This window comes from Equus przewalskii, chromosome 31 (assembly GCF_037783145.1).
Source record: "Equus przewalskii isolate Varuska chromosome 31, EquPr2, whole genome shotgun sequence".
NCBI lineage: Eukaryota > Metazoa > Chordata > Mammalia > Perissodactyla > Equidae > Equus > Equus przewalskii.
In genome coordinates this window covers 8,326,947-8,344,568 of record NC_091861.1, presented here as the reverse complement: position 1 = coordinate 8,344,568, position 17,622 = coordinate 8,326,947, and the positions used below count along the sequence as shown (strand labels likewise).

Below are 17,622 nucleotides of genomic sequence, written 5' to 3'. Positions count from 1 at the left end.
TACTGCAAAAAATAAATCAAGGAGGATTATGTGAGATATGGAAGTTAAGTGTGATTAAATAATTTAGTAAAACTTAAAACCATCAAAGTAAGCAAAGAACACTTCTCAAAAGTATATGCATAAAAATCCAGAACAGGGGCTGGCCCCGTGGCCGAGTGGTTGGGTTTGCACGCTCCACTGCAGGCGGCCCAGTGTTTCACTGGCTCGAATCCTGGGTGCGGACATGGCACTGCTCATCAAACCATGCTGAGGCAGTGTCCCACATGCCACAACTAGAAGGACCCACAACAAAGAATATACAGCTATCTACTGGGGGGCTTTGGGGAGAAAAAGGAAAAAAAAATAAAATCTTTAAAAAAAAAAAATCCAGAACAAAATTTTGGACAAAATTTTTGACAATTCCAACATAAAATGGAGATGGAGGGAAGAAAGGAGGTCATAGTTCAAAGAAAGCTGAGTGAGAATTATTACTTGCATTGTTTGAGGAAAAATAATTTTAAAAAGTGATGGGTTAAAAATAAACATAAGTATGGATCTGAATATATTGGAGGTAAGTCTCAGAATGATAATAGCATGCATAGCTTTCTAACATGCAAATGAGTATTTGATCTTTACAATAAAAGGTAGAATTTGAACAACAACCAAAAGACCAGAAAATCAATTCAATTTCAACAATAATTACAATAAATATAAATGAGTTAAACACCTCCATTTAAAAGATAGAAACTGATTTGATTTTTTTCTCTACAAGCATCATCATCAAAGCAAAGGGAAACAAATGGAGTAGCCACTTTGGTAAATAGTTTGGCAGTTCCTGTAATGTTAAATATAGTTACCATGTGACCCAGCAATTCCACTCCTAAAAGATATACCCAAGAGAAATGAAAACATGTGCATGCAAAATGTTGGACACAAATGATTATAGCACCATTATTTGTAATAGCCGAAAGATGGAGAAACAACCTAAATGTCTGTTAACTGATAAATGGATAAACAAAATATGGTATATCCATATAATGGTATATTATTGGGCCATAAAAATGAATGAAGTGCTGGTTCATGCACAACATGGATGAATCTTCAAAACATTATGCTAAGTGAAAGAAGCCAGTCACAAAAGATTACATATTGTATGACTCCATTTACATGAAATGTCCAGAAGAAGCAAATCTATAGAAATAGAAAGATTTTTGCTTGCTAGGGGTTGGGGGAAGAAGGAAATGGGAATTACTGCTAATGGTTATGGAATTTCTTCTTGCAGTGATGAAAATGTTCTAAAATTAGATAGTGGTGGTGTCTGCACAACTATGAATATAATAAAAACTACTGAGTTGTGCACTTTAAAAAGATGAGTTCTATAATACATGACTTATATCTCAATAAAGTTGTTATTTAATAAAATGGACATGGAATGGCTGAAATAAGGGGGTAGAAAAAAGATGCACAATGTAAAACATGAACCAAAAGAAAGCCAAGTTGTCAACTTAAATATCAGCCAAAATTTTATTTTAGCTTGACAATCATTTTAAGCAATAAAAAGAGATTATGATGGATTAAGAATATATTGGAGATATATATTCTAGATTAAGAGAGAGAGAGAAATATATAAAGAAACAGACAGAAGAACTACAGTGTTAAATAAGCAAATCAAGGATCATAGATATTTTAGCAGCTCCTCCCAGAAGGCCTCCTGGGTAGCATACAAAGAAATTCTGCAGGAAGTACTGCAGCTGGAGGTCAGTGAAAGATCAAGACCAGGACTTGGTAATTAGAGGGGCCAAGCTCCAGAAAGTTTAAATGACCAACCGTACACTTAGGGTAGAGGCATCTGAGCAAATAATACCCCAAGTATTGAACCCTCAGACTCCTCTCAACACTCCAATACACACATTACTAATAAGTTCAATGGTGGCTCTCTGTAGACCAGAGCTGACAGTAGGGGAGACCATTACTGAACCAGGCTTGCTGATAGTGATGGAGATGTGGGACCCTGAAACAACAAACATCCAATGATGGCCCTTAACCTCTAGAAACCAGCAGAATGTTGCCTAGTAGGGGGATGGGGGGCAGGGATGATTCTCGGAGAGTTATTAAGATGGTTAATAGAATATAGCATCCCTGGAGGCAAAATATCTGGGCATCCAATTACGTACCATCAGCTTGGGTCATGAGAGAAGTCAAGGATGAATGACTAGGAGATTGAAAGTAGTTGCCTCAATAAAAAGTTGCCTCATGATCCCTTGTCCATTTCCAGACCTGAGCCAGCTTCCAGGCCCAGAGCTCACTGAATAAACAGGAAGCTGGGGCCCTCTGCAACATCATGGAAAGCATTTACAGGAATAATTACACTGTTCCTTCTACAAAGGAAACTGCAGCCATTTACTTGGGTAACTTACACTAGGAAGAGGGGAATACTCAAACGTTTTCAGAACTGTTGGACACAGGGTCTGATTGATATTGATATCCAGAAACCTAACCATCTTCATGCTCCCCTTCCATTAGAGTGCAGGTGTATGAGGGCTCCTTAATAAATAGAATGTAGAATCCTGACCAAGGTTCAGTTTACTGGAGTCCACTGGGATCCACCCCCACCCAGTTGTTATTTTCCTGATCCCCAAATATATAATTGAGTTTGACATACTTAGTACTTCCACCACATTTGATCCTTGGCCTGTGGGATGAGAGCTTTCATAACAGGTTGAAATTGTAAATTTTCTGTTTCTTGTAGTTTATCACAGTAAAACAAAAAAAAAAATCCCATGCTACTAGGCCCTAATAGAGATGGAGTGATTAGTCATGGAACACTAAGTGACAGGGCACCCAGAAGCCTATCACAATCTGGGTTCTGTTAGACCTGCCAATGGAACATTCAGGGTCAAACATAAGCAGAACCAGAGGGCACTTCTCTTACAGAAAGTAATAGTCTAGAAAAGTTTTTAAAGACATGTATAGTTAAAATATGTTCGATGAACTTTAATAGATAAAGATAGAAATTTTACTGAATCTATGAATAATAGTCTTTTAAAGATACATAGGGCAATTACAAACATTAACCACATTTTAGGCCTCAAGAGATGCTTCAGAATATTTCAACAATATTATACAGGCCATGTTTTCTGACTCCAGTCCATTAATAGTAAATCAACAATAAGAATATACCTAAAAGGGGAAAAAACCATAAAGATTAGACATTAACAACGTCATCGTAAGTAATCCTTGGGTCAAAGAGGAGATCATGTTACAAGTTCTTTAAATGTTTAGGACTGAATTACTTCATTCAATAAATATTGATCACTTTCTATGTGCCAGGCACCATTCTAGGCACTATGGATATGGCAGGGAATAAAATAGACTGATAGAGAAAAAGTCACATTTCTGTTGCTTTTTGGAAGTAAAACCATCAGAGAAACAGGTTTGATATAAACAGGCCCAAAAGGAGAAAGCCAGTACCCTCTCATTTTCCAGTGAAGTCAGGCAACTTACATACTAATGAAGTTATAAAATAAAGATGAAATCACAAATAGTGGATTAATTATCATAATATTGTTGGTCAAAGAATCTCCTGTGTCAAATTTAGTGTAGATCTTTAAGTAACAGATACAATTTTCTACAGCATTTCAACAACTGTAGGTTCCTAAAACAAATAGAGTCTACAGTCCTTGGAAAGTTTAAAACAAAAATTTCTGCTATTATAGGAAATCACTTTGCCCATCTAAGCAGACAGAATTATCTAAAAACTCAACTTTTTATGATAAACAGAGTAAGAATAAACATAACAACTTTTATAGTAATGTGTATATACTTACTAATCTCTTTAGCTAACAAGATATAATGGTTGGCTGAGTGTCTTGAAGGCACTTGTATCGACAGTTTTTCTTATTTTTTAAAAGATTTCTCTTAAAACTTAATTAAGCTCTGTGTCCTTGAGTTTTATCTGCATTTTCTAGCCTGATTGATTCTTATTGCTACAAGAAGCTGTAACTCAAGTAAAGCAGAAGAACAAAGATAAAGCTGTGAAACTGTGAGCTCAGCCCATCGGCTATATAGCTGGATTTGTATTATATATATCACGTAGCAGGAACTTCTGTAGAAGAAGCATATTACAGTCCCACATTTTGTTTTTGAAAAAATAATATTTTCCAAATTATTTTATAAAGCCTTAGATTTATTTTGTATTTGTGTTTTTGAATCAGTTCTAAGAAGTAGAAACTGTCGTAATACTTTGAAACAGTAAACTTTCCCAATTAGCTGTTACTGTTAAAGGAACTTTGAAGAGATTAAGAGATCATTGATGCAGGTACCAAAAAGAAACAAAATATTGAACATGAATGTATTTAGAAGAACTTTGTTAAATAAAGATGAGAGCTAAAAATATTAACAAAAATACAAATCCTACTAGTTTGTCTGAAATAACTCTTAAAGAATTTTTAAATTTTTAAGAATTAGAATTTTTAAATATTACATATTTAATATTTAAATATTATATATTTATGGAAAAGACCATCATGAAATGCATCAACATTTAATAGTTGTTATCTATGGGTAGTGGAATTATGGATGATTGCTATTTTCTTCTGTATACTTTTCTATATTTCTAAATATTCTACAAGAAGCCTCTGTTATTTTAATATAGAGAAAACAAACAATGTAAAAGAAAAAAAATAAGCTAAAAGGAAGAATGAATAATCAGTCATTCACTTTTTGTGTTCCTCTGTGGAATGGATGACTTGGACAAAAAGGCAGGTGACGGGGTAGGAGGGAGACAGCTACCATCTGCCTCAAGTGTACCTGTTTGATATTTATTTTGATGAATTTTGTGTAGCAAAGCATACAGCTTTCTTTTTAAAGATTGGCATCTGAGGTAACATCTGTTGTCAGTCTTCTTCTTTTTTTCCTTTTCCCTTCTCCTTTTCCCCAAAGCCCCCCGTACCTAGTTGTTTATTCTAGTTGTGAGTGCCTCTGGTTGTACTGTGTGGGACGCTGCTTCAGCATGGCCTAACAAGCAGTGCCATGTTCGCGCCCAGGATCCAAACCTGCGAAACCCTGGGCTGCCGAAGGAGAGCACGAACTTAACCACTTGGCCACGAGGCGGCCCTCAGCTTTCTTTTTTAATGCTTCACTTTATTAGGACCCACTTATTGTTTAGTTTGTAATATACACCATATTTAGAGGTAGTTACTTGAATGTTTTCATTTTGGAACAAGCAAACCTACAAAAAAGTTGCCAGAATAGAATGAAGAACAAAAGTATGCATATTTACACCTCAAATAAATAAGAATCGATTCAGACAATTGCAGGTACATTCTTCGTCCCTATTTTCTTAAAAAAGTAACTCCCACTTTGATCTGATAAGATAACTCTAAGATACTGTATGTGAAACAAAGATGTTTTCCTATGACAGTACATGAACTAAACAATGTTAATGGTTAAACTTCACTAGTTAACCAGCTAAATTTTAGGTCTGTTGTTAATTGTGGAAAAATACTCTTTCCTTTTTAAGGTGAAGATTTGAAAGATATATCAGTTGAGGAGACAAATTCTCCACAGTCAAAAGTTTCTGTCAAATTCAAGAATGTGGAAAAGAGGTAACTACATTCATTCAACAGACGTGTTTTAGTACACACAAGGTGCCAAACACTCAAATAGGCACAGGATTACCTGTCAATAAACAAATACTTTTATGACCTCATAATATCAAAATCCACTTAAATTTATTTCAGCCTAGATAGAGCCCTTGTATGTCTAACACAAGATCACCAGATTTTGATGCTAAGTTACATGAATATCATGAATTTATTTGTCCAGACTCTGTACATATTTGAGAAAGGAATAAAATTGACATGAATTTATTTCATGAATCTGCCATTGAAGAGCTAAGAAATGTTTAACCAGTAACTAAATATTTTTGAGCTTTGATTTTCTCATTTATAAAACTGGAATAATAATGTGATTGCTAAGCATCTAGAATAGTGCTTGGTGCATATTAAGTGTTCAATAAATTATAGCTATAGAAATCACTAGCTCTACAATTCCACTCCCATTTTGTAAGACAGGAAAGTTACTCATTATGAGTCCCATTTAACATTCTTTTAAATGATAGAACATTCTAAATATGGTTTTTACTCAACCTGTCTACTCTGCCATCAAATTCACTCACTTATCTGCATCTTGATTGTCAGCATCTTAGCCCAAACCTTTGTTATTTCTTGCCTGTACTGTTGCAATAGCCTACTGATTGGTTTCCGCAGTTCTTCCAATCCATTCTTAACATGACAACTATATATTATTTTTAATTTTTATTAAATAGAAAGTATCCATAAAAGAATACTTATAAAATATGTGTAAGATATAAATAACAATACACAAACATCCATATACACACCAATCAGTTATAGAAAAAACATTAATTTATCTTTGAAGTCCCCTGTATACCTATCTAGATCTTATGCCACCCTATCATCTGAGATAACTTTTGTGTTTATTAATATATTCCCAAACAATATACAGTTTATGTGCTGCATAACAATTTTTTGGTAAATTACTAATTGCATATATGACAGTGGTCCCACAAGAATAGTACCATATAGCCCAGGTGTGTAGTAGGGTATACCATCTAGGTTTGTATAATTACACTTTATGCTGTTCACACAACAGCAAAATTGTCTAACGACACATTTCTCAGAACGTCCCCTACGTGAAGCAATGCACGACTGTATTTTTCAACTTTTTATGTTTTCACGCTTAAATGGAGTCACTCTCTGTGTTCTTCTGTGACTTGAATTTTTTGTTCAAGGTTATGTCCCTATGATTAATCCACTGTGCATGTAGGGGTTCTTCATTCATGTTCACTACTAAGAGTCCATTATATAAATATGTCACAATTTATTTATCCATTGATAAACATATAGGTTGTTTTCAAATTGTGGTATTACAAATACTACTTTGATTAATATGCTTGTACATGTCTCCTGGTATTTATATGCAAGAGTTTGATTTTTTTAAACATAAATTAGCGTGTTTCTTTTTATAGCCATTTAATGACTTCCCATCACACTCAGAGTGGAAGGAAAAAACAGCTTGATACAACTTAAAAAAAACCCTGCCCACCTCTCCAGACTCAACTCCTGATCACTTCCACTCAGTATATGTGCTTCAATGACAGTGGGTTTTCTTTTTCAGTTCCTCAAACTAGCCCTGATCCTTTGACCTTATGGTCTTGGCACATGTATTCTTTCTGCTCAAATGCTCTTCCTCCTGCATTTTGCCAAATCTCACTCATTCTTCAGGTCTCACTTTAGCTGTTGGTTCTTCAGAGAGATGTGCCTTGAATCCCACAGTCTAAATTAGTTATCTCTACTACTATTCATCATGGTGTGCTTGACTCCTTATTTTTTACACTTATCATGGTTCAGTATTCATTTTCTTGTCCTGGAAATAAAAGATCATGTTTATTTTGTTCAGAGTAACTGATATATAGTGTGAATTCAATAAATATTGCTGAATGAACTATTACACATGACTGGAAATTTCAAATAGAATTGTCCACGTGCACTGTACATTAATGATTGATGATAAATTTCAGTTCAGTGATATATTTTTAGGATTTTCATAATTTAAAAATAATTTTATGATGATGCTAAATCCTGAACTATTCAAAATGTCTTGAAAGCAGTCCCAAAATTTTGTTCAGCTTCATCACCATCAGCCCTACCACTATAGAATTTCAGGGTCCCACAGCCCAGGATGACCTGGGTTGACCCACACTGCAGAAGATTCTCCCCAAATTCACACTGCCTGGCTTTAGCCAGGGTGAACTCAATCGACCTCTAGAACTTGGTTGAGAGGAGTACAGAGTGAATGACTATTCACTTGTGTCTTTCTACATAAAATGGAGAATTATCAGATCCTCTCCCAAAAGATAGGTAAACTCACTAATAAATTGACCTAAAATAAAATTGAATCATATGTACTAAATAAATGAAATAAAGGTTGACTACAAATCTCTTATACATATGGTGCTTTAAAAATAAAAATAGTAGCAGTTATAATTTACATGAGTTATCAAAAGAAAATTATACATTAACTCTAAAACTTTTATGTCCACACTTAACCGTTTTATAATTTTTAGTAAAGAAACTTTGACATGATATTGAAATAAATTACTGAACTGCTTTCTAAAAATTTTAACCTTCACCTTTCCACACATATCTATCCCAGGGCTGAAAATACATGGTATCTGGAGAAAAATCCTGATAAATTAAAAATAATGATTCAGAAGCTTTTCATATTTGCATTTACGTGGGCATTTGGAGGAGGTTTAAAACGTGAAGATGAACATGAAGATGACATACTGTTGTATTCAGGTCTTGAGCCTGATTCTCCTGCAAGAGTAACCTATGATTTTGACAACCTTGTTCATGAATTATTTGAAAGCAACTCACAAGTAGGTAAGTTCTGGAGGGAAAACATCATAATTATGCTTACTTTAGAATACTAATTAGAAACTCTTTATAATTGGGCTTATATTGATTAGGTCCATCTTTTAAAATGTTAAGATTAAAGGTAAAAGTGGGTTAATAGGTACACTCCAACACCCTTGCTCCAATGAAAAGAGGCTGAGGAAAATCAGATTCCTGACTGATTCTTATTGCTACAAGAAGCTGTAACTCAAGTAAAGCAGAAGAACAAAGATAAAGCTGTGAAACCGTGAGCTCAGCCCATCGGCTATATAGCTGGATTTGTATTATATTATCATGTAGCAGGAACTTCTGTAGAAGAAGCATATTACAGTCCCACATTTTGTTTTTGAAAAAATAATATTTTCCAAATTATTTTATAAAGCCTTAGATTTATTTAGTGTTTGTGTTTTTGAATCAGTTCTTAGAAGCGGAAACTGTCCTAATACTTTGAAACAGTAAACTTTCCCAATTAGCTGTTACTGTTAAAGGAACTTTGAAGAGATTAAGAGATCATTGACGCAGGTACCAAAAAGAAACAAAATATTGAACATGAATGTATTTATAAGAACTTTGTTAAATAAAGATGAGAGCTAAAAATATTAACAAAAATACAAATCCTACTAGTTTGTCTGATGTAACTCTTAAAGTATCTTTTCGAGGTTATTTGTAAAAGTTCCACTTAAGACATCTGGATCACAAAGTTTTTCCTATGGAAATTAATTTTTAATATCAAAGTATTGCATGGTAATTTCTCTTTGAACTTAGTAATTCAATTTGATGTTAACTCCTAAAGATAAATAAGCTGCCTCGATTTATTTGTCAGGCAGAAATACCTCCAACTTTATTCTATCTTCTCCCTGTAAACCTAAAGAAAAACTAATAAATTACTCATTAGGTTAGATTATTTTAAAACAATGAATATGAAATTTTGTTCTGTCATCTGAAATACCAATATAAAAACTAGCTTAGGACAGAGATGTAGGAAGAAAACAAGAGACTGGTGGTAGTAGTCATAAAACTATAAAACCATCAGACTAGAAACAAGAAAGAGAAAAAAAGGGAAAAAAGGGAAAAAAACCTTCCACTCATAATCATCTTGTGAACAAAAACTTTAAAATGCAGAAAGAAACTAATACTAAGAAAGTAGACCAACAATCACCCATCATAATGTTAACTCATTCCAGATGAAATTATTGTAGCCTAACAGATTCTAATAGAAATATGTTTAGGGTTCTCAAAAAGATAAATGAAGAAATGGCATCCATTTTAAAATAAATAAGCAATTATGAAGCAAAAACAAGTAGAAATGAAAAAAGAACATATGGCTATAAAAAAAAACCAATTGGAATTCTGGAAATGAAAAATGTAGTCATTTAAATGAAAACTTCAATAGTCTAGATCAACTCTACTCTGGGCACCATGAAAGAAGGAATTAAACCTAGGAAAAAAAAGAGTTTTCAAGTTTTATTCATATTGATTTTGCATATTTATAAAGTTTGGTCTTAAGTATATCATCTTTTTTTCTTTAGTTTTGTTTTTGACATTATAAATGCTAATGCTTCAAGCGTTTCCCCATTAAGTATGATCCTGGTTTTGTGGTTGTTGGGCTCTTAACTTCTATTGTATTTCTAGAAGGTCTGTTTAGTTCCTTTTCAAATTGGTTGTGTCACTTTTTTAGTTTCTCGTTCCTTTTAGGTATTTTCAAGCTAACTTTTATTTCTTTAAACATAGTAAGTATGGCTGTCTTAGAATATGCACTTGATAATTCCAATCATTCAAGTCTTGTTAATTTGTGGCTGTTATCTTGTTCCTGCTAGTTACCTTTAACTGATTATTAAATTTGAAAAAATTATCTGTAAGAATAATATAAAGTTTAGGATAACAGTTCCATTCTACAGAAAGGATATCCATTGCAGCCATCATAGTTAAAGATTAGATCAGGCAAGAATATCAATGGATGCTAAATTTAGGGCAAAATTTTGATGAGGAGCAGGTTAGTTCCATAGTCTGAAACTGTTTCCTCACGAACTAGTTCTTAATTGCAAGAGAAAAACAACAGAGAAGGAAAGCAAAGGACATATATTACAATGAACCCTCTTTTGCTGTATTGTGATAAGCAGAATAATGGCTCCCCAGAGATTCCCCCATCTTAATCTTTGGAATCTGTGAATATGTTATCTCATAGCAAAAGGGATTTTAAAGATGTGATTAAGGATCTTGAGATGGGGAGATTATCCTGGATTATCTGGGTGGGTCTGACCTAATCACATGAGTCCTTAATGATAGAAGAGGGAGGCAGAAGAGTCAAAGAAGGAGATGAGACGATGGAAGCAGAGGTTGAAGTACTGCAATTGTGCAGTTGCTGGTTTTGAAGATGGAAGGGGCCAAGGAATACATGTGACCACTCAACACTGGAAAAAGCTGGAAAAGGCAACGAAAAGAATTCTCTTTGAGAGCATTCAGAAGGAATGCAATCCTGCCAACACTTTGATTTTAGTCCACTGAAAACATTTTGGACTTCTGACTTCCAGAACTATAAGAGAATAAATTGTGTTCTTCTAAGCCCCCTAGGTTTATGGTAATTTGTCACAGCAGCGACAGGAAACTTATACAAAGGTATTAAGCTGAACTCATGCTTTCTTTTCTTTATACACAGATAGACACAGAAATAAATATAGATGTGTGTATATATGGGTCAGTATATGTAGATATATTTCTTAGCTCTCTGCTGAGAGATCCTAGAAGCAGTGACCCCCAAGTAGCAATGAGTGCCCCTGGAACTCAGATCTCAGTGAGACAAAGGCACTTCCACTTGAGGAAGGACCTGCAATGACAGAGCAACGAGGGAACTACAGTTATTTATCAGAATGACTATAACTGGGAAAGAGGGGATTCCAGATCTTTCAAGGATAATTGGATACAGTATTTGAGCTAATGGTTATACCAGTAGAACCAAAAGACCATCATGGCCCCTTGTTAGAGTAAAGGCTTATGGAGGAAAGGTGAGTAAAATCCTGGTACAGCTCCATGTCACAGTTCAACTCCACCCAGTGTTCATTTCCCCAGCACCTAAATGCATAATCAGGATGGATATACTTAGCAGCCGGCAAAAGCTTTCACCTTAATTTCCTGACCTGTGGACTAAGATCCATGTGGAAGGGGAAGCCAAGTGGAAGCCCCTGAAACTATCCCCACCGGCAGCCAAGATAGTAAATCAAAACCAATGCTATATCCTGGGTGGAATGGTAGATATCAGTGACACCCTCGAAGACTTCAAGAATGCAGGTGTGATTTACCCATCATGTCCCTGTTTAATTCACCAACTTAGTTCTTTTAGATAAAAAAGATGAATCAAGGGGTGACCGTGGATTATAATAAACTTATACAAGTAGTAGTCTCAATTACATCAGCTAGTATTTTACTAGAGCAGGTCAGCTCAATCACTGACACTAAGTATGTGTCATTAATCTGGTGAATGCATTCTTTTCAATTCCTATCAAGAAGGAGAATCAGAAGCATTCTCATTTACTTGGAAAGGACAATAATAAACCATGGCCTTGCCCAAGGGGTAGCAAATGAGATGAACCATATGATTGCCCCAACTATCTACCTGGAGGAACTTTCCAGACCATGGCCCCGGGGGGGTGGGGAGGGAGGACCTAAACAGAGGTTACTGGTCTTGCTAAACTGAGAAGACAGGGCTTTATTAAGGTATATTTTACATATCATAAAAGTCACCCATTTCAAGTGTATAACTCAGTGATTTTTTTTTTTTAAGATTTATTTTTTTCCTTTTTCTCCCCAAAGCCCCCGGGTGCATAGTTGTATATTCTTCGTTGTGGGTCCTTCTAGTTGTGGCATGTGGGATGCTGCCTCAGAGTGGTTTGATGAGCAGTGCCATGTCCGCACCCAGGATTCGAACCAACGAAACACTGGGCCACCTGCAGCGGAGCACGTGAACTTAACCACTCGGCCACAGGGCCAGCCCCTATAACTCAGTGATTTTTATAGCTTTACTGAGCGGTACAACCTTTACCACACATCAATTTTAGAACATTTTCATCTTTCTCAATATGATCCCTGCCATTTCCAGTTAATCCCCATTCCCCCTTCCATTCCCAGGCAACTACTAATCTACTTTCTCTGTTTATAAATTTAGCTGTAATAGGCATTTTAGTAAATGGACTCATGCAGTATATGGTCCACTGTGTCTGGCTTCTTTCACTTAGCATAATATTTTTGAGACTTATCCATAATATACCTTCTATTAGTAGTTAATTCCTTTTTATTGCTTAATAGTATTTCATTCTATGGATATACCATTTTTGTCTATCCATTTATCAGTTGACAGACATTTAGGTTGTTTCCAGTTTGGGGCTATTATGAGTAATGTTATTATGAACATTCATGTGCAAGTCTTTCTGTGGACATATATTTCCATTTCTCTTGGGTGGATATCTAGGACTGGAATTGCTGGGTCATCTGGTAGTTTATGTTTAATTTTTGAAGATCTGCCAAGCTATTTTCCAAAGTGGCTGCACCATTTTACATTCCCATCAACAATATATGAGGGTTTTGTTTCTCCAAATCCTCACCAGCATTTGTCATTGTCTGTCTTATTTATTACAGCCATTCTAGTGAGTGTGAAGTTATATCTCATTATGGCTTTTATCAGAATGACAAGAGATAAATGTTAACAAGGATGTGGAGAAAAAAGAACCCTGCTACACTGTTGGTGGGAATATAAATTATTACAGCCATAATGGAAAGCAGTATGGAGGTTCCTCAAAAAACTAGAACTAGAACTACCATGTCATCCAGCAATCCCACTTCTGGGTATATATCCAAAGGAAATGAAAATGTTATCTCAAAGAGACACCTGCATCCCCACGTTCATTGCAGGATTATTCACAATAGCCAAGACATGGAAGCAACCTAAGTGTTCATCAACAGATAAATGGATAAAGAAAATGTGGTGTATATATATGCAATGGAATATTATTCAGCCATAAAAAGGAAGGAAATCCTGCCATTTGTGACAACAGGATGGACCTTGAGGGCATTATGTTAAGTGAAATAAGTCAGACTGAGAAAGACAACTACTGTATGATCTCTGGATAAATAAACTGTGGTACACGAATGGAATACTATTTGGCAATAAAAAGAAATGAATTATTGATGAATGATGATGAGTAATATGGATGAATCTTAAAGATACTATGCTAAGTGAAAGAACTCAGTTTCAAAAAGTTACATACTGTATGATTCCATTTATGTGGCATTCTGGAATAAGCAAAATATAAAAATAGAGAACAGATCAGTGATTGGGAGGGGTTAAGATTGGCAGAATAGTCTCAATACGAAAGGGGCAGCACTAGGGAATTCTCTGGGTTTTAAAAGTGTTCTGTCCCCTGTCACAGTGGTCACAAGAATACATGCATATGATATAAAACTTACAGAACCGTATAACCCAAAAAAGTAAATTTTACTGTATGTAAAAGTTTTATAAATGATTCAAAGAAATATATTAAATATTAACCCTGGTATCTTTGTATGGTGAAACCATGGCTAAATTCTTTTATGATTCTGTATTTTCCAGAATCTATTAGCAAAATTTATTACTTTTATGATGGAAAAGTAAATATGATTTGCAAATAAGTATCAGAGTTCTCTAATGTATTGGTTTGACCACAACCAGAATATTACTGGCATTTAATAATATCCAACACATGGTAATAAGCAGAACTTCTGGGTAAGATTCCAAAGGATATCAGATCATGATTCACCTTACTTTCTGGATATAAAAAAGACAAAAAGTTAATAAAACTTTGCTTTTATATAATTAAAGATTAGAAGAAGAAAAAAAATAGGCCTGTTTTATATATTTGTATATACCTTTGGTGAATAGTTACTACTTCTGGTTCAACAATCAGATCTTTCAGATATCATATCATTACTGAAACATTCCGTAAATGAATCCCTTTCTTACTTGGATTGATTTATTTATCGTTTCCAAATGCAGGCATCGCCCTACCAACTGGCGAGCGCTCTATCTTTGGGTATTTTGTGGATGTACAGCAATGTGAATTCATGCCGTGGTCAGAATTACTTCCTGGCATTCAAACACTAATTCAAAGAGGTGAGACTAATTATAAGACTCATATTCTAACTTTTCTAAAATATTGGGAACACTTTATATATAAAGGAGTTATGTCAGCAACTTTGAAGACTGATGTAGTCCAAGTTTGTGCAGGGACCAGTTTAGATCTCTGTTTACAAAACATGCCTTTAACAAAATAACCTTTGAATATTGCTTTCTGAGAAAGTTGGAATGTATTTGATGGAGTCAATTGTACATTGTAAAACTAATTCATTGACAGTCTTACTAACAAATACTTTTTATTTTAATTAGCTGTGATTAATGAAAGGAGAAAAGGGAGAGGGCCTCTTCTAAGACAGGAAAAACATATATAGGAACTACACTTGATTGTAAAGGAAACTGCTAATTAAAAAAGAATAATCATAGTTTGATAAATATCCATATATGCTAAATTGTTTGTATTCTCAATCTTCTGCTTCTAGTTGTAGGAAAAAAATATACAGAAAATTGTACTTTGAGAGCTTGGTTGAAGTTTAAGGCAGTAACTTAATGATCAAACCTCATGTAGATTTCTTGCAAATATAAGAAATTCAATAAATGCAAATTGAATTGAACTGCTTTGAGGTCAGTTTCTCTCATCAAAGAATATCGAAGTTTGGTTAGAAGAGTTTTTGACAGAAAATAACCAGAGATATCAGAATCATGAAACATCCAGAAAGTTCTAATTTCAGTTGGAAATACCAAGGTTCTACTGTATAATATTGTTCACAGTAAATATTATTGGCTGATCATACTTATTTAAAACCTCTGAATTGTGTATCATATGTCAGTGCTAACACTGGGTCATTCTTTTTTAGCTTTTATTACTATATAGAAAAAGCATAACTGAATATCAGTGCACATAACTCAGTATCTTAGTGTCCCACTCCTAAGGGAAATGGGAGGTATTTTCTCCAAATCTAAGATATTACGTCCCAACTTACCCTAATTGTAGGCAAAGGGCTTAGAAGAAACCAAAACCCTCCCGAGCTTTCAAACCTTTCAAACCTAGAACAGGAATCTAAATATCACAATATCATTTTTGATTCACCACTACGCAATGCAAATCAAAGCTCCTGGTGCCAGACCAGTCTTAGGCACATGGGAAAAAAAAAAAAAAAAGAATGAATCAATAACAAAAGCCAACATTTTGTTCATATGAGAATCCAAGAAGATTCTCAGAAATACCATTGGCAATGTGAGGCGCTTTGGAATGAAAACAATGTCCCTGTAAGAAGCAAGGATGTAAAGAAAAGAAGGGCAGGCACAGCTCTGCCGGGTGGGTGCAACAGCAGAGGCCAGCGGGGGACGTGCTTCAGCGCCTGGAAACACCCCCGTGGGCCCACGGAAGTGCGGCCGTCGATTTAGAGCGCCAGGGGCTGAGCAGGGGCCAGCCTGGCTAGAACCGCCGCGGGAGGCGTCTCTAACGAGATTATGCCTGGTTCTTGAGAAGACAGCAAGTAAACCCAATTAGATCCCATCTGTGAAATCAAAAACTTCTCACTCGGTGATGAGTTGCTTGCCTTAGTCCTTGCGGAGGTCATTGCTGATGGCGGGGGCAGCGCACACGCGCAGGCGCGCAGCTTCAGTTCTGCTGGTTGAGCTTGCCCTGCGGGATGAGCTTCTCAAAGTACACGTGGGCCGTGCAGGCGGTCACAAGCTCCGGGCTGCGCTCTTCAGAGAGGTTCTCCATCTCCTGTTGTACACTTTTAATTTTGCTCAGTGTCAGTTTGATGTGTGGGAACTTCTTCTGGAAGGTCTCATTTGTGTCCTTGAGGTCAGAGGGCCTCACATCCTCCATCACCGTGGTCGTTGGCCAACGCAAAGATGAGGACCCACCCGCTCGTGCTTGCCACAGGACCACTGCAGGTCATCCAGGAGGTTGGGGTTGTACACCAGGGCATCCCGCGCCTTGCTCCGTGCAAGCAGAGCGCGCCCCAGTTCTGTGCCAGCTGGTGCCAACTTGGCGGGGGCAAGTCTGTATCTTGACCCCAGCAGAGCATGTATACATTTATTGTGCGTAATATTATATACATGGCATTAGATGTACAATTATGTATTAAAATATAAGGAATTAATTTCTTATATGTAAATTAAATTTTATTGTGTATGAATTATAATATAATCAAATTATGAAATATAACATCATAAATTTATAACATTTAGGATATCAATATGATTTTTTTCCATGGTAAACTACATTATGATAGATTTTTTTGGGCATCCTAGACATGCTTCAAAAATCACCTTTTATCAGGTCAGCCTGGTGTCTAGTGGTTAAGCTCACCGACTTTGCTTCAGGCCTAGGGAGTTAGGATCTCAAGTGAGGACCCACACACCGCTCATCAAGCCATGCTATGGCAGCATCTCACATAGGAAGTAGAGGAAGATTGGCCTGGATGTTAGCTTAGGGCCAATCTTCCTCACCAAAAACAAAATTATGTTTTATGATTAAGATATTTTTCCTCAAAAACATTTTTTTGTTTAAAAAAAGTACTCAATCTATTGTCATCAGGGGATGTATTTTGAAGTTCATGAAACATTTATTAATATTCAATAAATATTTATTTGAGACAAATTACTAAAGCAATGTTCTAATGAATCTCCTGTTCCTTGTATGGGGATATATGGAAACATACAGTAAATGTTTCCTTCTTCAGTAACAAGATGGAAAAATAGGACCTTGATCAATATAAAGGAAAATGATGGGAAAGTTAGTTAATAATAATATGACTTAATTTTGCGATATTGTAGCAAGTTAACCCTCCCTTTTCTTTCCATATACCTCTTATGTTAATACCCTGTGTGTCACACACTGCTTCTTGTCAATCGATTATCCATTCTTTCCTGTCTATTGATGGAAGATTCATCTAGGGGAGCTGGCTGGTAGCGGAGTGGTTAAATCACGCACTCTGCTTCAGTGGCCAGGGGTTCGCAGGTTCAGATTCTGGGCATGAACCTACACATCACTCACCAATCAATTATGTATGCAAATATTGACATCCAAAGGCATTTGTCTAGGCA

The 17,622-nt window shown here is 35.6% G+C and overlaps 1 protein-coding gene across 1 annotated transcript in view; it reads left to right on the top strand.

Moving 5' to 3' along the window:
* Positions 1-17,622, top strand: part of DNAH14 (dynein axonemal heavy chain 14) — a 417,787-nt gene that overhangs the window by 251,990 nt on the left and 148,175 nt on the right. The window contains exons 43-45 of the mRNA XM_070602297.1: positions 5,501-5,585; positions 8,218-8,447; positions 14,482-14,598. Of these exons, the coding sequence (XP_070458398.1) occupies positions 5,501-5,585; positions 8,218-8,447; positions 14,482-14,598 (432 nt within the window). The remainder of the gene's footprint in view (positions 1-5,500; positions 5,586-8,217; positions 8,448-14,481; positions 14,599-17,622) is intronic.